Genomic DNA, 22,189 nt, shown 5'->3' with positions numbered 1-22,189 from the left:
GGATGAAGTTGAAGCATGAATGCACTCCCACTTACAAGTCGAGGCTTCCGAGAGATGGGGTATAGCTAATCAGTTTCTAACGGGCCATGTACCGTGCCAAGCCGGCACAGAAAGATGGGTTTAGCCAATCAGGGGCAGATGTAGCACCTAATAAGGAAACACACACGTAGAAAAGATAAGTATCCGGCCGAACTTGGCTAACGAACATGAGACGGGTGTGGCGAGCGGGGTGAAGGCGAGGAAGAAACCGCTGTAAAGCATAGGTAAACCAAATAGATTATTAAACTAACAACGCCTGGCCTGCTGGCTTTCTATCCTCTAACGAGGGCGCTTTGCGCCTCTTATATAGTCGTAGATAGACCCCTATAGCCACTCTATCCCACTATACCCTGACAAGTCCTTTGGCCGCTCATTTAAATACGTAAAAAGGCTCTCGCCATAGCCCCCGCCTTAATATCGACGTGTGTGGTGTTATACCTGGTCGTCTTTTTAGGCAAGCCATCATGCCGAAAATAATGCTATTAAAATCAGACTGGATGGGTTTAACCGCTGGTCTTAAGTGAGTTTCAAGGTGAATGAACCGTTTACACATCATACATCATACATCGTATAAAATAATTGTCATCGTGTCACCTTTTTTTAAACCGGGCTTTTATCTTTGTCAACGTCAATCTGGTGCGGCTGTGTTTAAACTTATTCCCCCTTTTTTCCTGGTATGGACAGCTTCGCCATTGCCGACGTGAATGACTCTTGCTAATGCTCAATGGGCAATTCTGGCTTTTACTTAACTTATCAACCGATAATAAAACCCGCCGGGGATCCAAACCACAACACCGATTATTAAGAAAAAACCGTGGTATCCCGAAAGACTAACTGAAAAGACTACGAATCGTGAAGTTATTTCGAACCATACCATACTTATTCGAAACTTGTGGTTTCCGGGTTTACCTTAATGCTCACCGTTTATGAGTCGGAACCATCAACAGCTTTAAGCTATGTACTTGGTCGGGAAGACTGGATTGTGTAATTAAAATCTCTTATTCGAAGATGTCTTTCATACATTTTAACTGCAGGTCTTAAATATGGACCTCCTGTTTTCAATCTATGCGGAACGGGAAGCAGCTTCGGCGTCTCTCAAAATGTCATCCGTTGCTTTTTCCGCGAGCACTTGAAATTCGAGCGTTAGCAACTGGTACTGCTGCTTGTAGAACTCACGGGACGGATACATGCTCCAGGGGACTCGACAAGTAACTTCACTTGGCGGTCCCGAGTTCTAGAATAGGTTAAAAGGGGGGGTAGATTTAACTTACTGAAAACTGGGCAAACCGGGAATGCGCCAGGAACGGCAGGTAAAGAAGACGCGTCGACGACGCGCAGGTTCTTTATGCCATGGACCCTGAACTTCGAGTCCAGCACCGCTAACCTATCTTCCGCGGGTCCGATCCCGCACGTGCTTGAGGCGTGGTGTGAATAGGTTTGTAGTTTCAAAAACTCCTTCTGCGCTGCGTCTGTGCAGTTCTGGTTTATGCCTGGGCATGGGTGCTTTTCGTTGAAGGGCCCAATTGGCTCACCGACTGACGTGACTTTAGAAATGAGAGTTAGCAAGTACTTCTTCTACTAGGAAGTGTAAGGGGATTAAGAGGGGATCAAGTCATGTCTTGAAAACAGTCGTGTTCCAACCGCCTCGATACGAAGTCAAGAGGAGATCGAGGGCAATTCCAGATGTTACATACTGGCCTTTCGGAACGTCTTTGCCGCGTCTAACATCTCAGTCAGATCTTCATCCCCGCCGTGCTCGAAGAAGTTGAAGTTGATCTCTGGCGGCTCCTGCGGGTCATTGGAGCGTAGGTGGACGTATCCAGCTTGCGACCGCGGGTTCATATGTACGAACGCGCATTCGTACTGCGACGGGCCATACTCAGTCGGGTAGCCAGGCCAGAACCCTTCAAAGGAGAAGGACTTGCACCAGCCATAGATGTTACGGTTCTTGCGGGCCGTAGGTGTCTTGAGCTGCACTGCGATTGGGCCTGATGACCCGTTCAACGGCTTACTAGCCAGCGCCAGTACACCTCCCTCGTAGTTATCTGCCAGTTTCTCGCCCACCCCGGGGAGGTCTTTCACGACGGGGATGTCGAATTTTTTGAGCTCTTCAGCCGGCCCGACGCCGCTAAGCTTGAGGATCTGCGGCGTGTTAAATGCGCCCCCGGAGACGATAACTTCCCTCTTAGCGAATATCTGGACAACCTCTCCCTTGGTGCCGTTGTACCGTGGATCGGCTTTGTACAGAGATCGGCCACGGAGGACTTCGACACCAATTGCAGTTGGCTCCTCGGAATCCTCCGAAAATAGGACTTTAGTAACGAGGCTTCGAAGCTGGACGGTTAAGGGGTACTTGGCTGGATCGTCCAAAGTTGCCCGGACATAGGTGTTAGTACCAACGCGATGACCGGTAGGATCGGCGTGACTAGCGAGCCCGAAGACGCCCGTGGACTGGTCTCGGTCCGGATCCAATGCATTAATGTCCCGAGTTACATCGCCACCCGTCACCTTAATGATACTACTTGCGATGTCCCGCACGTCGGATGACTGTTGCATGAAGGCAGGGTCGCTAATTGTGAGATTGAGGTATCCGGTGTATCCATGTCCAGGAGTTTCGGGCGGTACGTATTGAGCCGTCTCTATCCTCTCGAAGTACTGTCGCATATTCTTCGCCAACCATGTGTCGTCTCCCGTGCTCTCGGCGATCGCGTTCCAGTCATCGTCGGAGGGGAGCGCACAAACACCACCGTTATGCACTTTTAATAGTGTTAGAGGTTAATATCTCTTTCATGTAAGTTCTTAAGGAAGCCGTATCTCCTCAATCAATTCGTTCAGGAAATCTAAACTCTTTGGATAGATCGCCGGGTGCAAGGGGGCAACAGAGGAAAGCAAGCGATAAAAGGAACTTTGATGTTACATACTAGCGCAACCTCCAAGCGTCGCCGAACGTGGGTAATAGATACCCAGCCGTTCAGATCCCTCTGGAGGGTCGAGGCCAACGTAGAAAGATCCATCAGGCTTGCGCCACGTCGTGTGCTCATACTTTCCCTCACGCTCCTCGTCCGAAGAGTGCTTGACGAAGAAGTCCCATCGCGATTTCTCATCGTTCGCCGCAAGGTTGAAGTTGGCCATCTCTGAATAGTTCTTGTTGTTCCCTAGGTCATCACCCGCCTCTAGTAGCAACGTCGGGTAGCCCGCTCGCGCGAGGTTAGCTGCGAGTGGTGCGCCTCCGGGACCCGAACCCACAACGATGTAGTCATAGGTAGCTACCGTCTGCGCGACAACCATCGTGGCGGCAAATAGCCCAAATGCGAAGAGTTGGCCCGCCATATCGGTTCTCCGGACTCCAACCTAACTCTGTTCCTCTGATACCCTTGACGATTCCTATGATCGCTAGCATACGTGACCAAGCCATCCTTTATACCAACAACGCGAATTCTCCCTATACAGGCATCGCTCCTTGGGGAATTCAAGCTCCGTGTCCCTTGTCACCTCCGGTGCGGAGTAGCTCATAGCCGTATATCCAATGGAACACATCGACATAAGAGCATCGCAGCGCGACGCGTGCAACGATAGCTACGATCAACTTTGGCTAAATGGATAGTTGGAGAAAGGCCTTGGGGGTTTGTGGAACATCAGATTTAGGGATATTGGCGGCGTATTGCATTATTATCCGGCAGACGAGGGCCGCCGCGGTTGATTTAGAAATGCATAGGGCAAGGGATATGGAGAGAAGATATAATTCTTATCCATCTAAATCGCTCGCACGTTCCGGAGATCATCTAAAAAATTAGCACATATTTTGATTACACGACAGATTGATAATCGATGACACTGGTCCAGCCCCTATATTTGCCCCTTTTTATTAATACCCTTTTTTACTCTGTCCCAACGACCGGGCCTGCGGGCCAACACAGGTTTACTGGCCTCTTTGCTCCCGCCATGTCGGGTAAGTTCTACGTGGAATATCCGCCAAAGTTGGATAGATAGGAGTGCTTCACTTAATACAAAGTCAGCTCATCGAGACTCACCGCAATCGTACAAATATGTACTAGTGGCCGAAAGACGGTCCTTGGCGACTGGCTCTTCTCTACCCGGATCCGTATTAAGGCCCGATGCTTACCTAGCAAAGACCGGCTAGCCTATCATTTATTGTAAAGCCAAGGAACTCTAACTATTAGAGTAAAAGATGAATAGTCGTACGCCAAGCAAGAATTCCGAATGCCTTTCCGTATTTTCTTTTTCCCTTCCTTTTAATGGGCGCTTCGATCAAGAGGAGATTTTATTACGGAAAAATATGACCGTGCATCCATACCGCGATGTAACCAATTTCTCATAGGTATCTCTCCACCCGGAACCACCTTGCAGATGGCTCTATTCGACACCGAGGCGTATTCTCTAGCTCTCTATTAGTTTATAAACCTCACGATTATGGGACCACTGACGCGTTGGCCCCCGTGGTAAGGGACGAATCTCAAGACTCTCTAACCTATGACCGTCACCTAGGGCTACTTCCACGCCTTGCATCCCGCATAGAACCTCTTAGGCTGAGAACCCGAGAACCAAACTGGTAAATTCGGTGGAGATTTCTGTTACTGAATCGTGGAGAAGTCATGCTATGAGCGACTCGCAAGTTTGGTGAAACCCGCTTCTAGATTTGAATACCGAATGCGAGTGATTGATTTCACAGATGACTTCTGTCGTTGAGTAATAGCTCTGAGTAAGCGATTCAGTTCTGCGATTTAGCGGCGAGGCCAAGCCAATTAAGCGCGCTTTAATTTTAAAGTCAGCTAGAAAGGTTAGGAGGTATTTAGAACGATACTGTGCTTAATATGCTACGTTAGTATTATATCGCGGCCTTTACCGTCGCTACTACTATTAAGTAAAGCTTCTTTAATAAAGATTACGAATAGAGATTACGGTATTGTAGAGATAAGCTTTGACAAGACTCTTGTCCAAGACTCTTGTGACAGGGAATATGAAACCGCGTAAGCACGTTATAACCACTCCGTATTTACCTAACCTACCTTAGGTAGTTATATTTGCGAGGAGTGTAGCCCTGGCCGGCGCTGTCTGTGCTGCTGTGCCGTATTTCCCCACAATGATTGCCCGCAAAGCTACCAGGATATACGTCCGCATTGAGTTTGCACGCCCTGTTTAAAGGTCGACAGCTAAGCGAATAGGAAGGCATATTTCCTAAAGATTCATGAAATTTACCATACATGGAACAGCAAATAAACGATATTAGCGTACAACAGGTATCCCCTGAGAACTTAATAGATCCCCATACGTGAGACCGCGCCAACCTTCGTAGCGACCGACGATGGAGCATGTGGATTCTTAGATATCGGAGGCATTCTCGCCAAGAAGAAGCTCGGATTTCATAGGAAACAAAGCCCTTCATTTTAGATTAACGCCCACATAATTCCCCGTAGATATCTACATAGATCTGGCTTAAGATGTTACGATGCATAAAGATGTAATTGGGGTTAACAGGCAGAATACTATGTAACGTCAAAAAAAGGTGGCGCACCTACCAGCATAATTGTTGGTAGACTGTGCTAGTTATTTTGACGCTATTCTAACAGGGCAAATGGGTTCTTATTCACGTTAGCAAACCCGCCCCCATCTGCCCATCCAGCCACCCGTATGATATGCAGAGAGGGGCTTTGAGAGTAATCCCAGTTATTCCGTATTATGGAACGAGATTAGAAAGATAGGCTACGAGCGGAGACCCCTTTTCGACATTCTTACATTGTAATCCGTACGCAACGTATCTCTTACATATGTCGCCGCTACAGCCTACCAATATAATCATCTGAGCAATGACATTGCATTCATGTCTCACTTGGATGATGCGTGTCATCGGTCCGAGGATTCTCGTTTCCGTTTATGGCCATCAAATAACTTGTCGGTGTTTATACGTATTGTATTATGATGACTCTCACAGTTACATTCCCAGATTTTGACCCGACCGTTTCCGAGATTCTGGAGAAGAGCTTCACCCCCTCTCGAATTCTTCAAACTCGTGAGACAATCGGATTAAGCGGCTCCACGGCTCCACGCGCAGTGTAACCGGTGGTGTGAGGGGGGTTAGCCTGTTAGGCTGTTAGGAATGCGGCGTAAGCCACAACCGTGAGCCTCGATGTGGATGAGAGATCCATTTCGAGTCCGGTTCGGAACGAACTGCCAACAATGGGTGCGAGGGCAAACGAAAAAGGACAGTGTCTCAGACATTTCAACTTTTTTAAAAGCTTCGGCGCCTGTGTCGGCGGTGAAGGAGTCGCCGCAAGCGGATCTGCGCTGACCAATAGAATATCTCCGAGTGCCTAGATCGGCAACACTAAGAAATCTCTTCTTTTTTCTAGAAGGTCTACGGATATTGCCAAGCGGGAGCCAAAATAATTTACACACCTCATCGAACCAGGCTAACATCTGAAATAACGTCTACTACTCGTACTGGCACTTTATTAAATAAGAAAAAAACTACCAAAATTTTCAAATATTATTTCAAAGCTAAAGAATATCTGAACGTCTTTGATTTTTAAATTTGGAGGATGTGAAGTGATATATGCCTCATTTCAATTTAAGCATTTGTTAGCCAAGTTCGATGTAGCATGTAAATTATTTTGGCTCCCGCTTTGACTGGTACCTGTGCTTAGACCAGGGGAGTCATGGACATGGTGACGTCCATGGTTCGAGGTACTAGCGTCGGTAGCTGGCCGAGGCGACCTTGGCGAATGATATACATAGCATTTTTATTTTGCCTGCGGGCGAATGAGAGAACCCCCATATTGGAAGGTCACGGTGCTTTGCTTATTACGGGGTCCCGTCATCACTGCTTAACCAAACCACGCGAGACCCCTAGGACCACTTCTCGGTATCCTGGGATGTCGACCGCTGTTGGGGACTGAGCCACCATCTCGACCGCGAAACGTAATGTAATCTCGTCGATCACTAGGGCTTTCGTCACAGAGATAGCCGGAAACGCCGGCGTGATTGGCCTATGTACTGAGCTATATGTACTGGGTCATATCCACAATGGGGCAACCCCATCTGCCCATGGATGGTTTCGTGTACGAACATGGTTTCTCGGTGGAAGTCAATATTAACCCACCTGACTACTTGCCTAGTGCAGCTCGTTCCTCGGTCTTTTATAATAAACCCTAGGAGCCCGCGCGTTTTAGAGTTTTGGTTCTTGTTTCTTCACCCGGGCGCTCTGCTTCTCTGGACGTAATCTCCCGCCATCAACCTTGCCCTCAGCTATCACGTAAGTATCCTCTGTGCCAACGACAACTACGTCTAGGACGACACGACCGGCTAGCTAGATCTCGCGGACACACGATGGCAGACAAGATGGCGGATACGAAAAATGAGAAGATGTTCGATTCGGACACGCCTTCGGGGCAAGAGCTGGGGTCCAGCACTGAGGTGGTTGGTCAAGTCAGCGACATCTCGGCATTCGAGGCGCAAAAAGCAGCCATGGGCAGCGCTCACTTCAACAGGTTAGGATGGAAGCGACTCACGGTAGTACTCATCGTAGAGGCCATCGCCCTCGGTAGTCTGAGTATGCCTGCGGCATTCGCTACCTTGGGAATGGTAGCTGGCGTCATCTTGAGCGTCGGCCTAGGTTTCATAGCTATCTACACCAGTTACGTCGTCGGCCAGGTCAAGCTAAAGTTCCCCGAGGTACAGCACTACGCGGACGCCGGTCGACTGATAATGGGTAAATTCGGGTACGAACTGATCGGCGGCATGTTCGTGTTGCAACTGATATTCCTCGTCGGATCTCACTGTCTCACGGGTACTATCGCTTTCATGAACATCACCAACAATGGCGCCTGCTCGTTGGTTTTCGGCGTCGTCTCGGCTATCATTCTCTTGCTTCTCGCCATCCCGCCCTCTTTTGCCGAGGTAGCCATTCTGGGTTATATCGACTTCGTTTCTATCATGGCCGCTATCTTCGTCACGATCATCGCGACGGGTGTGCAACGGACGGACGCTGGAATCCCCTCTGATTGGTCCGCGTGGCCGAAGGACAACCTTACCTTCACCGAGGCTTTCATTGCCATCACGAACATAGTCTTCGCCTACAGTTTCGCCATCTGCCAGTTCTCATTCATGGACGAGATGCACACCCCTAAGCATTTCGTCAAATCCATCTGGGCGCTCGGCTTGATTGAGATCGTGATTTACACGCTGACCGGAGCATTGATCTACTGCTTCGTCGGCCAGGGTGTCAAGTCTCCTTCTCTCCTGTCGGCTGGAGACTTGGTTTCCAAGATTGCCTTCGGTATTGCTCTACCCGTCATCTTCATCTCCGGGTCTATCAACGGTACCGTCGTAGGCCGATATATTCACGGTCGCGTCTACAGGGACTCGGTCACTCGTTTCATCAACACCACCAAAGGTTGGACCACGTGGCTAGCGCTCATTACCTTCATTACCCTCATCGCGTGGGTTATCGCCGAGGCCATCCCCTTCTTTTCCGATCTCCTGGCCATCTCTTCGGCGCTGTTCATCTCCGGATTTACGTTTTACTTCCCTGCCATCTTCTGGTTCATGCTCATCAGACAGGGCAAGTGGTACGCAAAGGAGAACATTCTAAAGAGTCTTCTCAACGGCTTGGTCTTCATCATCGGAATGGTTGTATTAGTTGGTGGCACGTATGCTAGCATTGTCGACATCGTAAGTCGCTTATCTCACGGTTTATTATCTTATATTTCTTTTGGATCATCAACTAACGTCTTACAGATCGACGGATACAGCAAGGGCAAAGTTCGAGGTGCCTTCACCTGTGCTCCATTCGAGTAAGGGAAGGCTCAGGAAGACAAATTTCTTTAATTTCAGTTATGCTCGATGCTTGAAAGACCGAAGTCACGCGCCTCTCTTCACGAACTTGCATGGCCTGTCGATGACATTATGATACCTCTTTTTTTATTTTTCCAAGCGTCATACGCTAGCAATGGGTTCATAGCATCTCGTTTCTGGAGCATTAGATAACACCTCGTGGATAAGATCTAATTCCTATCTAAGGGAGTTTGAGAATGCGTTCTGTTTTCTCTAGGGTTGTATGCATTTGTACACTATCTGGGAATTGCATTGATGGGTACGTTGCTATTAGCGTCGCGAATGATAATCGGTAGCTGGGCATATTATCTTATGGGGTTCATGCATTGAAGAGTCGTTACGTGTTTATCGATGTTTTCAGGTTATAGCAGCTAGAAAAAATGGAACAACCAACTACGGAGTTTTTCTTACAAGGACTTTGAATTATTCTACGTCACTTGCATGAGGCGTTTAGGTAACCAATAAATTCAAGGACGAGCGTAGCAAGCATTTCCTTGGTTGTCCTACATCTATGACGTACCTGTTATGGAGACAGCGTTCCGATAAAGTTATGATTTTCACAATATACCAGTACCTACTATCATAGGTACATACGTAAAAAGTATCTGAATTATTGCTCGTTTTAGAATCTTGGTCGTGGTAAGACGTATAGTCTTAATTTACACAAGAAATTCCTAGAGAGCATCTATATTTCATTAGGCAGGCTACGATTATATATTATATGTGCCTCGAGCTATAGGTCAACATAATGAGCCAGTCTGAAATTTAGCAATCCAGGACCGAGCCGCTGGGTTTGGTAAGATGTAGATTAAAACGCATTCCTCGCCCAATATGAAGTAGTTAACCCCTTGACCCCAACGTCACCGAGTCCTACTAAATCCGTGGATGATACATTTCAATTATGTCTATTGCTGTATCATTCCTTTTAAATTATTATTATTGTGATAACGATGCGCTAAATAAATATAGTGGATAGGAAATAGCTTACGAATTGCCATGGGAGACAACTTTTGAGAAGTCATGATTAAAGGATACTCGAAACTTGAGCTAGGACGGACTAACTGACTGATAAAACTTGATGACGAACTTCTTATAAATCTAAGTTTGCTCAATTCATTTTGACATAACATGAAACACACATTTTCGACTCACATGCGAGAGTGCTACAGATTATTTCCGATGAAATGGCTATTTTCTCAAAACCCTAGACATAATAATGAGGACGAGCATGTGGTTCCTCATCTCGAGTTTATCCTATTTCTGGGCTGATGATGACATAGCCCTGACGTGCATTAATAAGCCATGCGAGCGTCCTTCCTGCCTTCTTATATTCTATAATTGTTGTGGGGATAGGAAGCGGAATGCGTGCAAAATAGAAGAAACTGTCCATTGAGAATAAAGGCTGCGGGGCTTGATCTAGATTAATATGTACTAGGCAGGTAACTTGCCGAGAGGAAGAGGCTCTTCGAGATGATCTCCTCATTATAGATGCCGTAGTTCTTAAATCCCGATTTCCGACTTCGAAAAAGAATGCCCATAGGCCCGTGCTGCAGCATCAGATAACGTTAAACCGGAAAGATCTGTCAGGGATACCACAGTAGATACGACATACAAAGGTACATGCAGGTACTTCCACTCAGATATGGAGACGGTACAATTGATGTCCGCGCTACAGTATTAGTTGCGCGCGGTAGAGTTCTAATCCATTTGAGCTAACCTAGTAGCTATCAGCACGTCAGTGCAGGTATCGGATTTTATTCTTCAACCATTTCTGCAAAGTCTGAGCAATTACTCACTTTATACCTTTTCTATTTCTTTTCTTTTCTTTTCTCGCCGCATCTTGTTCGCGAGGCATAATATAACATAGATAAGGCAGTTCCTTCCTTGGTTACTCCTCCCCAGCTTGTCCAAGGCCTCCGCACCCCCCAAATTACCCACCCCAACATATATGTACCCCCCCGTAAGGCAGCTCAGAAGGCAAAAACGTACCACCAACGTACCATTGCGACTGCCTGCCGAAGATTAACCGACATCTGTTAGAGCCTGGAAGGGAAAAGCTTTGATACACCGGCCTGATACACCACTTAGCGGTTGCCTCCACAGTGCTACGACCGACACCTACCGACTTCATTTCGACCATTCATCTAACAAGGAGTCAACTGCACCTAGCTTTACAATTCCGCCGACCATTGCATTTGTTTTTTTCTACCCTTCTGCCCCCAACGCTCTAAACCATTTAGCCAAGAATAATTACAGGTTGCAGCTGGTAACAAAACGTTTCAACAAAGACCGATGGGAATAACATTACGTTGAATCCGTCGGTCGCATGTAGCCACCAATTGTCATGTCCGTCGAAGCGACTGCCGCGATGGCGTCGGCGTCTGCGCCCGAGCAAGAGATGGTCGAGATCGAGGTCGCAAGTGACCAACCTAACAACGATACACTCAACAATAAAGCCACCGGCCTCCACTCACCGCCCGATAGTAACAGCGCAATGAAGTTGGACGGTAGCGACGATTCCGAATTGAGTGATCTCGACGATCCCTCGTTCATGGACATGATGGACATGGACATGCACTTGGACATTCACCCCTCTTCTCCTGCTCCACCACCTGAACCCGTAAATGATAATCAAGATGTCAAGCAAGAGGAAGAGGAAGATATTGGAGAGGTCGTCCCTGACCATTGGTCTGGTACCGTTCCCGTCTTCAAACCGAACATGCACCAGTTCAAGGATTTTAAGAAATTCGTATGGTTATACCCCTGCTCCTATCCCTTTATTCCTCATCCGATCCCGACAATACTAACTCGTACAATTTTAGATGACCAAGGTCGATTGTTACGGGATGAAGTCTGGCATTATCAAGATCATCCCGCCCAAGGAATGGATAGACAAACGTCCTCCTCTGGATGATATGATCAAGCAGATCAGAGTTAGGGAACCTATCAAACAGGATATCATGGGGTCCAATGGAACCTATCGACAGGTCAACATTCTGCACCAGAGATCCTATAATATTCCGCAGTGGCGACAGCTCTGCGATCAAAGTGAACACCAACCTCCCGCCAGACGAGGTGAGAGGCGTGCGCAGGCACCGTCTAAACCGAAACCAGCTTCGTCCTCAAGTGCCACCGATTCTAAGAGACGTGGCCGGTCGACTAGGGGTCGAGGTAAGCGAGGTGCAGCAAAAGATAAAGTTGACCAAGAAGATCGACCGATGACGCCTGTCTCCCCAAAACTGAACGAAGAGATTGTCGAGTCCGTAGAACAGGACCCGGGTGCTGAGGTAGATGATGACGACGACGACGGTCCCTCAGTTGTTGGCCGGATGGGTGGCGCTAGACAGGCTAAACCTAAGTTGCAATCCACCTCGGCTCGGAGGAAGTTTTCGAGGCGAGAAGCATCAGCTAGGATCGATGAGGAAGCCTTCAAGCACTTTGATTACCGTATGGACATCTCCGACTACACGCCCGATAGGTGCGAGGAGCTCGAGCGCATATACTGGAAAACTCTTACTTATGCACAGCCGCTGTACGGTGCTGATCTTCCCGGAACGCTTTTTGACGACGAATGCGATACCTGGAATCTCAACAAGCTTCCGAACCTCCTTGACGTCTTGGGTACCAAGGTGCCCGGTGTTAACACGGCATATCTTTACCTTGGTATGTGGAAGGCGACTTTCGCGTGGCATCTCGAAGACGTCGATCTATACAGTATCAACTACCTACACTTTGGTGCTCCGAAGCAGTGGTACAGTATTTCTCAGGGTGATGCGCGCAGGTTCGAAGCTGCGATGAAGAGCATCTGGCCGACGGACGCGAAGGCTTGCGACCAATTTCTACGTCACAAAGCTTTCCTAATCTCGCCAAACCATTTAGCCAACTTTTACAATATCAAAGTCAATAAGTGCGTCTCCTACCCGGGAGAATTTGTTGTCACTTATCCGTATGGTTACCATTCGGGATATAATCTTGGCTATAACTGTGCCGAGGCTGTAAACTTCGCCTTGGATTCCTGGTTGCCGATGGGAAAGATCGCCAAGAGATGCGAATGTGCCCAAGCGCAGGATAGCGTTTGGGTCGACGTGTACGAGATCGAGCGTAAGCTGAGAGGAGAAGAGACGGACTACGAAGAAACTGAGGATGAAGAGGACGAGGATGAGGACGAAGAGGATGATGACCTCGATAATGGCGTACCCACCCCGGCTTCGTCTAATGCTGTCAGATTCAAGCAGCCTGGGCGTAAGCGTAAACGTCTGGCGGCCGATAAAGGAGAGAAGCAGAAGGCCAAGAAGATACGACTCCGTGTCAAGAACCACGTTGAACCGCCGTGCTGTTTGTGTCCTCACGACATACCAGGACAGGAGATCTTACCGACGAGCGATGGCCGCAAAGCTCATAGAATCTGCGCGCTCTACGGGCCCGAAACCTGGGTCGAAACAGTTGAAGGAAAAGAGGTCGTCGCCAATGTTGAAAACGTCAGCAAAGCTCGCCTAGAGCTGAAGTGCTTGTATTGCCGCTCTAAGAGGGGCGCTTGTTTCCAGTGTTCCCAGAAGAAATGCGCTCGCTCCTACCATGCGACTTGCGCCGCAGCGGCTGGAGTCCTGGTAGAAGAGGCAGAAGTTCCCATATTCGGCGAGGATGGAACCGAATACAAGGAACAAGCTTTCGAGTTCAGCTGTCGTTTCCACAGGACTAAGAGAGATAAGAAGTTGGATGGGGACGGGCTGGAAGAGTGTCAGAAGACCCGCCAAGCGGCAGCTGCTCTTAAAAAGGGAGACATATGCCAATTGCAGTATTACCGCGGGGACATCTTCGCAGGCGTTGTCGTCGAGAACCGTGCTGACGAACAGACGCTCCTCGTCGACATCATTCCTAACGGGTGCGAAACATGTAGCCACATTAGTAAAAGCATATCGCTAACTTTTTCTAGGGAACGTGTTGAAGTCGAATGGAAATGGCTCCTCCTCCCAGATCCAGCCGACTTCCATTTACCGAAGGCGTCTGCGAATGCTATTCCCATGCCAACATCTCGTAAGGCCAAGGATCAGATTAATGCCACAAAGCGGGTCACGGAGGAGCTTCCACGCGCAGATGCGCCGTTCGTCGAAGGATTCACCTGGGCCGAATTTAACACTTGTGATTGCTCGAATAAATTTCAAGCTAAAGTGGATCTGTCCAAGGATAACCAGATCTGGTATTACCTTGGTAAGACATCGACGGAAGCGCGTGCTCAGTACACAGAAGATCCAAAGAAGCCCAGACACAACCCTAAGAGTAACTTCTTGGAGACCGTTCCACGACCGGCTCCACCTACAGCTCCATCCCGGAAGTCGTACGGATCCACGTTTTCGGTACAGACCCCGACCACAACAGGAGCGAAACCTGAGAAGCCATATCAGTACAAGCCAAGGGATCCTGTTACTCCTTCTTATGTCCATTCTTCCTTTATGACCCAACAGTTCGTTCCGCAGCCTTCTCCCTTCACGGCACACCAATACGTCCCAAGGCCGCCATTCTATCCTCCACAAAGCACGGCGTCGAAGCTGGTCCCTGCCCCTGAGCAGACCCTACAGCGTACTCTGCAGCAGTCTGTACCCAAACCAGCGCCCACGCCGCCTATTATGCAACAAAAGGGGCCGCATACACCACAGCAGAATATCCAGAAGCCGGTTTACACCCCCCAGTTCATCAACCATTACTGGCCACAGCAACCTATCCGTCACCAAGCTTCAACGGAACAGCAAAACGGGCAATTTATTCCCCAGCTAACTGCACCAAAGCCGGTTTCTACACCACAGCATAGCAGACAACCCTCCGCCCAGCACGCTATATCGAGGCCAGCTCCCGTACCCCGACCGACGCCTCCGCAGGGCGGACACACTCGGAACCGGTCTTCACTCAATGGCCAGTCTTTGGCGTTCGGTTCGGATCATCGATTTAGGACACCGCCGTTCTCGTACGGGGGCAGCCGAATTGATTCTACCGCCAAATCACCCTTCAGCCACGGATTCTCGCAACCTCCTGGCCTTGGGCCCTCGCCGTCACCGCAAAACGGCCAACTATTTCAGGCCCAAGCTAGAGCCAGGTCTGAATCGCTGGCATCTAACCGCTCATTCGACACGCCGATGACTTCATCAGCCATTCGACCATCTTCTGCATCCGCTCAAGGGACTGTGGGAGAAGCCAAGATTCCTCCGCAGTATAATACCTCTAAGCAAGCGCGACCAAGCATCGTCCAGAGATATGCCTTTTTCCAGGTTCATCATAACAGGTATAGCAACTAATTTTTCACGATTCAGTTCTATGCTAATAATTATTTAGGGATTCTACCAAGTATAGGACACCTTACGCCAATTGGGGTGGTTTTACCAACGGTTACGAGGGTAACCTCCGAGCCCATCTGATGAGATCGCCTGAAGCGCTTTATGAGATTAGAAGGCGATCATCTGGCTTCAGCAGCGGTACTCCTGGTCCACTTTCCACTCGCCAGATTCCTTTTAGTAATAGTATCCCGAATAATGGCACTCCTAGCCCAGCGCTGTACACGGATAACTCAGGTTCGGCTCGATCACCGGTTGGTCTACCAACGTCTGATTCTTCTACTCCACTTGCAACAGGGAGAGTGACGCTGCCGGCGACACAAATGGTACCAACCGGACGGCCGGAAGCCCAACAAACACCAGCACGTATCGTTGATTCCTCGTATTTAGGTGAAGGACCTATAACACAACTACACCCAGCAATCCGAGCCCAATATGCCGCATTGTTACAGACGAGAAACTTCGAGGCCCGCAACGAGCAAACTACCGTCCAAGCAGCTATGCAGAATCAGCAATTACCATCAACATCACTGCTTTCTCAGGTCACTTCGGTCCCATCTCCAATGATCATCTCAGCTCCAACCCCCAACTCATCACAGCCCAAGGTAGATACCCCTCCACCATCGATCACGGCCACTACGGGCCAGAAGCAGCCCTCGTCGACAGGCTCAAACGCTTTTACAAGAACACCAAGTCTGCCACCTAGGCAGACTTATATACCACCTCCTCGACCGTGGGAAACACTACGTAAGTCGCAGGTTCCGGTTCAGCCTCAATATTCCCCAACGGAGCATCCATCTCGTTCTGTGACGCCAACCACAGCCGCTCCGACAATCGCCCCGAATGCGCCGGGCCCGCTAATGAACAGCGGGTACGGAAATCCGAGGCACATAGAAAGTCCAGGGCCCCAGCCCAGCAATGTAAGCGGACCTTTTTGGCAGAAGTTCCCGCAGACAGTGCCTAACAGCAGCAGCCTCAGCCAGACGAGTCACGGGCAGTTCCCGTACGTGACGTACGACCAACGGACATACAACGGTTACCAGCCGCCGCAGCTATACAACAGCCAAGCGCAGCAGAGTCGGTTTCATCACCAGGAAGATGTACCACGACCCCTATAGCCCCGGCAGCTGTACCTTCGATAGCAGTGGACACAAGTGACCTTCCAGAAGTACCAGACGATTCCATGGAATTGATTGAGAGTATTATCAGAGATGCACGGCGGATCAGTAGCACGCACTGTAATACCGCAAATGAGAATATTGAGATTGCCGTTCCGAGAACGTAGCATGTGGAATGTGGCGAACAGGACACGAGCATAACGAAACCATGAAATAATGGTCCCGGGGACGGCATGCGCCGTTCTGTGGAGTTTGGCGTTGATTAAACGATATCTTTCTCAGCCTCGGGCAGATGGTCGTCTCGCAGTTAGACTTAGCGCCTACATAGGCTTGTTTGTTTCTCGGGCATAGGGCTCATGAAAAGGGGAATGTTTTGATTTCGTATCCCTCCGTTCGTGTATACGAAGGAGATTTATATGTGGTTAGGCAGGTAGGGATTCAAGGAGTTGGACGGATGTATACTATGGCTAGGCGACGAGTCACTTCTTGAGATGTTCAAGACTCTTTTCAAAAGAGATTCGATTGCGATGATTTCAGATAGCTGTACAACTCAGTGTATGTGTAATACGTTATGAATTGCAATTGTTCAAAAGTACCATTCTCAAGTATCACCGTCATACTTGGATTATCTCGTTTCATGCACTTTTAAATGCATATAGAACGAATAAGAAGTACGCCATATTGTTTAAATGAATAAATGCACGGTTAGCCGGTATCATTTTGGGGCAAGAGATACGGAAAAGTGGGGCTTAGAATGTGTTAACCAAAAATAAAAATAAATCATTGACCTCTAGCTTTCTACCTTTTTTTTTTCTTCAGCCTTGTCCTAACAGCCATCCATTGAGACAGCATCCAAGCTCTCGGGCATACAACGACATATTCCAAGGTTCATCAGCAGGAAAACCAGTAGCGATGGCTGATAAATCAAATGGTAAGGCCGCGCAGAATGACAAGAAACGCCTGAGTAGTCCAGGTGTTGAGACGCCTATGAAGCGCGTTAAAACAGAAGACGGCGGCGATTCGAAACCGGCCGAATACAACAGATACCTTGCACATTGGAATGATGGTAATGGCGACTCGGATAGCAAATACAACGGGAACGGCTCCGGGTTTAGCGATAGACTGCCAAAAGGTTCTCCGCTGGCGCATTTCGAACGACGAAAGACGACAGCCAAACAAGCATCCGAAGCTGAGGATGGCGACAATAACCCTTTTACCGGAGAGCCGCACTCACAACAGTATTTTAACATATTGAAGTCGAGGCGCAACCTCCCCGTCCATAAGCAAAGGTAAGCTTGCTCTCATTTGTTTGTTCTGATGCCTTAGATTCTTACCCTATACTAATGCGCTTGCCGTAGACAAGAATTTCTCGATCTATATCATAAATCGCAAATCCTGGTGTTCGTCGGTGAAACCGGTTCTGGTAAAACGACACAAATCCCCCAATATGTCGTCTATGACGAACTACCACATCTTGGTCGAAAGCTGGTTGCCTGTACGCAACCCCGACGAGTCGCCGCCATGTCCGTTGCCCAGCGTGTTGCCGACGAGCTTGACGTTACCCTAGGAGAAGAGGTCGGTTATAGTATCCGTTTCGAAGACAAGACGAGTTCCAAGACGATACTCAAATACATGACCGATGGTATGCTGTTGAGGGAGGCGATGCACGACCACGACATGTCGCGATATAGCTGTATTATTTTGGACGAAGCCCACGAGCGTACCCTCGCTACCGACATACTTATGGCACTTCTGAAGCAAATCACCAGGCGCAGATCCGACCTCAAGCTTATCGTCATGTCTGCCACGCTAGATGCGCAGAAGTTCCAGCGGTATTTCTTCGATGCGCCCTTGCTCGCCGTCCCAGGTCGAACATTCCCCGTCGAGATTTTCTACACGCCCGAGCCCGAGAAGGATTACGTAGAGGGTGCGATACGTACTGTACTTCAAATTCATGCTGGCGAGGGAGAAGGGGACATTCTCCTCTTTCTTACTGGCGAGGAAGAGATCGAGGATACATGCAGGAAGATCTCCCTGGAGGTCGACGAGCTTGTGAGGGAAACTGATTGCGGACCGATGTCGGTCTACCCCCTTTATGGTACCCTTCCTCCACACCAGCAGCAGAAAATCTTCGACCCAGCACCCCCTCCGCTCAAGAAAGGCGGTAGACCAGGTCGCAAGTGCATCGTATCGACGAATATTGCTGAGACGAGTTTGACAATCGACGGTATCGTCTATGTTGTCGACCCTGGTTTTAGTAAACAGAAGATCTATAATCCTCGATTACGAGTAGAGTCGCTTTTGGTATCTCCTATCTCCAAGGCTTCCGCTCAGCAGCGAGCCGGTCGTGCTGGTCGAACGAAGCCTGGAAAGTGTTTCCGGCTCTATACGGAAAAGGCATTCAAAGAGGAGCTGATCGAGCAGACATATCCCGAAATTCTTCGATCTAACCTTGCGAACACCGTTCTCGAGCTCAAGAAGCTTGGTGTTGTGGATCTGGTGCATTTCGATCTCATGGACCCTCCTGCTCCCGAGACCATGATGCGGGCCCTTGAAGAACTCAACTATCTTAGGTGCCTCGACGACGAGGGAGAACTGACAGCTCTTGGCGGTTTAGCATCCGAGTTTCCTTTAGATCCTAGCTTGGCCGTCATGCTCATTTCAAGCCCCGAGTTCTACTGTTCGAACGAAATGCTTTCGATCACCGCACTCCTCTCGGTGCCTCAGATCTTCGTGCGCCCAGCTCAAAAGAGGCGAGAAGCTGATGAAATGAAGAATTTGTTCAAGCACAACGACGGTGACCATCTAACTATGCTAAACGTATACCACGCTTTTAAGGGTGTCCTGAACCGCGGCGAGGATGCGAGGACGTGGTGCCATAAACACTATCTGTCGTTCCGTCATCTTTCTAGCGCGGATAACGTCCGTGCTCAACTCAAGCGCATTATGGAAACGCAAGGCTTGGAACTCATCAGTACGGACTTCACCGATAAAAATTACTACATCAATATTCGTCGCGCACTTGTCACCGGCTTCTTCATGCAAGTGGCCAAAAGGGAGAAGGATAAGGTATACCGCACCCTGAAAGACAATAGCCAGCAAGTGATGCTGCACCCGAGCACCGTGCTCCATACAGAATACGAATGGGTTCTCTACAACGAATTCGTCATGACGTCTAAACATTATATCCGAACAGTCACCGGGATTAAGCCGGAGTGGCTCTTGGTAAGTTAATATCGCATATTCAAATGAAATGCGGACAATATAACTAATTAAATGGTTGTAGGAACTCGCCCCCGTATATTACGATGTCGAGTCTTGGGACGGACAGAAAGATGTCAAGATAGCGCTGAAGGCAGTAGCTGACAAGATGAGACGCCGAGCTGCTATGAAAGGCGGCCGCTGAACTGGACTTCAATCACCCTTATAAAATAAGAATACCCTGCGAACGATGATCAGAGCCCAATAGTATAGTCCTTATGACGCAGGCTCAAGCCGACGCCTCGGGGATAAGAAACTTATGATTGACAGTCTGAACGCTAATAAGCATATCTAAGAGGGGCCTTATTCAGAGACGGTAGTCTACAAGGGAATCTCGTGGACTGCACGGTATACTAATTGCTGTTGCAGCGTTCTTGGAGGTGTACGATCCGTGTCATATACTCAAATTTTTACTAAGCAGGGGTTGCAAGGTTGAGGCAAGTATCTTAGATGAGAGAAGGAAGCCTTGATAAATAAATAGTAGAACGGATGGCCCACGGTTTAGAAGTTTAACAGAAACAGCTTGGTCCTGATAGCATTCATCCAATATCCGTCTATATATTCAAGTTAGTCAATTGAATTTACGACGGAGTTATGCAAAAGACTGATGTTTTACATAAATGGTGCCTCTTATATATGTAGTGTAATTTACAGCAGAGGTTAATCGTATTTGGGTCTTATCTCGCGGTGGAATTAATGAGACTACCTACCTCGTGTTATAATATGTTATTGGCTAGGTTCACCGAAAACGTGCAACGGAATTCTAAGAAGCGGAAGTTGAGTGGCGGTGAGGCGCGGGAGACTTGGACATGTTCGTAGGGTTTCTAAAACACGTGTTTTATAATAAAACACTGAATTATACAAGAATAATTCCTATATTATTTATTCATCCCGAAACCCTACATGTTCGCCTTGAGCTGCTTGATACTTTGGCCAGCACCACGGCTAGAGTTAAGATACTATGTAGTACGTAAGTGAACGAAGAGGGGCTTAATTGTTAAGACAAGGTGAATACCAATCCTTCAGCTCGTAACTCCACTCTACTATGCAAAAAATAAAAGACTATTGATATTTACCCCTGCATATTCCGTACACTATGTAACTATGTAACTATGTAAACACGCAGTCTCCATCTCCAAATTCTTCATCAATTATGGTTATAATCCCCGGACGTCTACCTACCGGACAACGGACAACGGACTTAAGCTAGGTAATCCGTACCATATCTAGTATTAATGGCGGAGCCAATGTACATAGATACGGAGCGGTGCTTTGGTCGATTACCGCTATGTATCCGTGTTTGGGGTCCGCGTAGGGTTAAGAAGCCGACCAAGGATTCCGATTTTCTTATTTTCTTATTTTGACATAGATAGCTGACATACACTAGTAGCCGCCCACTCAGCCACTTGTAAACGGAGTATTCCGAGTCTGTAAATTAGAATTGGCCCCCAAGTCTCGAGAGCCCTGCTTCTGACCAATTCCAATCTTCGGAACGTTGTACCTGTAAGAGATAGACAGCTCAGCCCTTTCGAATTGCGCAAAGACCGGGTCGAAACGAGCTTAGTCAAGTTTGAAAAATTTCTAGGCTCGTCGATCTCCTGCCAAAAGTGGCAAGGTTGGGCATGGGCATAGGCGCGCTTGAATGCTACCCTATCTGCCCTATTCATGCATATTAACCAGGTTCGCCGCTTATGCGTGGCAAGGGGAACACATTCGAGTCTCCAATGGCGGCACATGCGAGCCCCTTGATTTGCTAAGCTGATATTTAACAGGCGTAGTCGGCAACAAAAGAACCTGCAGTAGAAAGGCTCCCATACGACGTGAGATCATGGCTAGTCCGGGATTCCAATCCTTCTGGAGTCGTAAGTGCCAACATGTCAATCACCTAGGTTAATAGATTCTAATAAACTGGCCATACTACGGTTGACCAGACTAACAACTGTGCCAAAATGAAAAAAGTTATGCGGACTTAGCTTAAAAGGGTAATTATCCCACAGATTAGTGCAATTAGCTCGATTTAATACGGTACTTCGCATTTTATATAGGAAAAATGAATCATTCTTTATAAATACATACCTTATAGCATTATATATCATATGTTTTAAAAGGGTATGTTTACTTTTCAGGATAAACCAATCAACTTTAAAGGATTCAATTGTCAATTCAATTCAATTCAATTTCAACTACCACATCTACACATTTACACATTCAAATAACTTTACGATTTTAGCAATTACAACATTATAATTGGTACCATTTTATAGCCTCAATCGATGCGAAAATAATGATTCAGGTTGCATACTTATAAGTTGTGTTGAAACATTATAGTTAACGTAAATGAAAAAAGCCTTATTCGAGGAAATAGGTATAGGTCTTTGGGATGATGAATAGTAGCGCGGCAGTAAGTGGGGCGGCTCAACTGAGTATGGCTATTAAGTAGCTTCACATACAAATATATATGTAATAGTACAGACTAGTAATGAAAAGATGAACTTTTTATCTTAAAGACTGTTTTTGAAATCAGGGCTAGAGGGGGGGGGGGTGGGGGGGGGGGGGGGGGGGGGGGGGGGGGGGGGGGGGGGGGGGGGGGGGGGGTAT

General features: G+C 48.1%; 4 protein-coding genes across 4 annotated transcripts; 3 read left to right on the top strand and 1 right to left on the bottom strand.

Moving 5' to 3' along the window:
- Positions 1 to 1,021: 1,021 nt before the first annotated feature.
- On the bottom strand, positions 1,022 to 3,502 carry F5Y00DRAFT_207554 (putative GMC oxidoreductase). The gene is made up of 4 exons (XM_048005454.1): positions 2,961 to 3,502; positions 1,734 to 2,795; positions 1,311 to 1,583; positions 1,022 to 1,167 (listed from the first exon to the last, which is right to left on the bottom strand). Exons 1-4 carry the CDS (start codon positions 3,367 to 3,369, stop codon positions 1,103 to 1,105), a joined length of 1,809 nt encoding a protein of 602 aa, XP_047868047.1. The 5' UTR covers positions 3,370 to 3,502; the 3' UTR covers positions 1,022 to 1,102.
- Positions 3,503 to 6,845: 3,343 nt separating this feature from the next.
- Positions 6,846 to 9,463, top strand: F5Y00DRAFT_228710 (transmembrane amino acid transporter protein-domain-containing protein). The gene is made up of 2 exons (XM_048006669.1): positions 6,846 to 8,727; positions 8,794 to 9,463. The coding sequence occupies exons 1-2, from the start codon at positions 7,384 to 7,386 to the stop codon at positions 8,851 to 8,853; spliced, it is 1,404 nt and encodes a 467-aa protein (XP_047868046.1). The 5' UTR covers positions 6,846 to 7,383; the 3' UTR covers positions 8,854 to 9,463.
- A 1,071-nt stretch (positions 9,464 to 10,534) lies between these two features.
- F5Y00DRAFT_228705 (uncharacterized protein) lies at positions 10,535 to 16,928 on the top strand. Its single transcript, XM_048006668.1, has 6 exons — positions 10,535 to 10,604; positions 10,684 to 11,638; positions 11,712 to 13,771; positions 13,823 to 15,163; positions 15,214 to 16,132; positions 16,186 to 16,928. Exons 2-6 carry the CDS (start codon positions 11,234 to 11,236, stop codon positions 16,495 to 16,497), a joined length of 5,037 nt encoding a protein of 1,678 aa, XP_047868045.1. The 5' UTR covers positions 10,535 to 10,604; positions 10,684 to 11,233; the 3' UTR covers positions 16,498 to 16,928.
- Positions 16,929 to 17,242: 314 nt separating this feature from the next.
- Positions 17,243 to 19,736, top strand: F5Y00DRAFT_259074 (P-loop containing nucleoside triphosphate hydrolase protein; the record flags this gene model as incomplete). The annotated part of the gene is made up of 3 exons (XM_048010812.1): positions 17,243 to 17,619; positions 17,689 to 19,555; positions 19,617 to 19,736. The coding sequence occupies 3 exons, from the start codon at positions 17,243 to 17,245 to the stop codon at positions 19,734 to 19,736; spliced, it is 2,364 nt and encodes a 787-aa protein (XP_047868044.1).
- Positions 19,737 to 22,189: the final 2,453 nt, after the last annotated feature.

Source organism: Daldinia vernicosa (assembly GCF_022497035.1).
Source record: "Daldinia vernicosa strain CBS 139.73 unplaced genomic scaffold F5Y00scaffold_8, whole genome shotgun sequence".
Classification (NCBI taxonomy): Eukaryota; Fungi; Ascomycota; class Sordariomycetes; order Xylariales; family Hypoxylaceae; genus Daldinia; species Daldinia vernicosa.
The sequence above is the reverse complement of the archived record's forward strand: the minus strand, read 5'-3'. Positions and strand labels throughout refer to the sequence as shown.

Bases quoted from the DNA above. Each gene is read 5' to 3' on its own strand.
- F5Y00DRAFT_228710 (XM_048006669.1), top strand. From the start codon at position 7,384: ATGGCAGACAAGATGGCGGATACGAAAAATGAGAAGATGTTCGATTCG. The intron at 8,728-8,793 runs GTAAGTCGCTTA...AACGTCTTACAG, and splicing joins ATGCTAGCATTGTCGACATC to ATCGACGGATACAGCAAGGG.
- F5Y00DRAFT_207554 (XM_048005454.1), bottom strand. From the start codon at position 3,369: ATGGCGGGCCAACTCTTCGCATTTGGGCTATTTGCCGCCACGATGGTT. The intron at 2,796-2,960 runs GTATGTAACATC...CACTATTAAAAG, and splicing joins GACGCTTGGAGGTTGCGCTA to TGCATAACGGTGGTGTTTGT. The intron at 1,584-1,733 runs GTATGTAACATC...TCATTTCTAAAG, and splicing joins AAAGACGTTCCGAAAGGCCA to TCACGTCAGTCGGTGAGCCA.
- F5Y00DRAFT_228705 (XM_048006668.1), top strand. From the start codon at position 11,234: ATGTCCGTCGAAGCGACTGCCGCGATGGCGTCGGCGTCTGCGCCCGAG. The intron at 13,772-13,822 runs GTGCGAAACATG...AACTTTTTCTAG, and splicing joins GTCGACATCATTCCTAACGG to GGAACGTGTTGAAGTCGAAT. The intron at 16,133-16,185 runs GTAAGCGGACCT...TAACAGCAGCAG, and splicing joins CAGGGCCCCAGCCCAGCAAT to CCTCAGCCAGACGAGTCACG.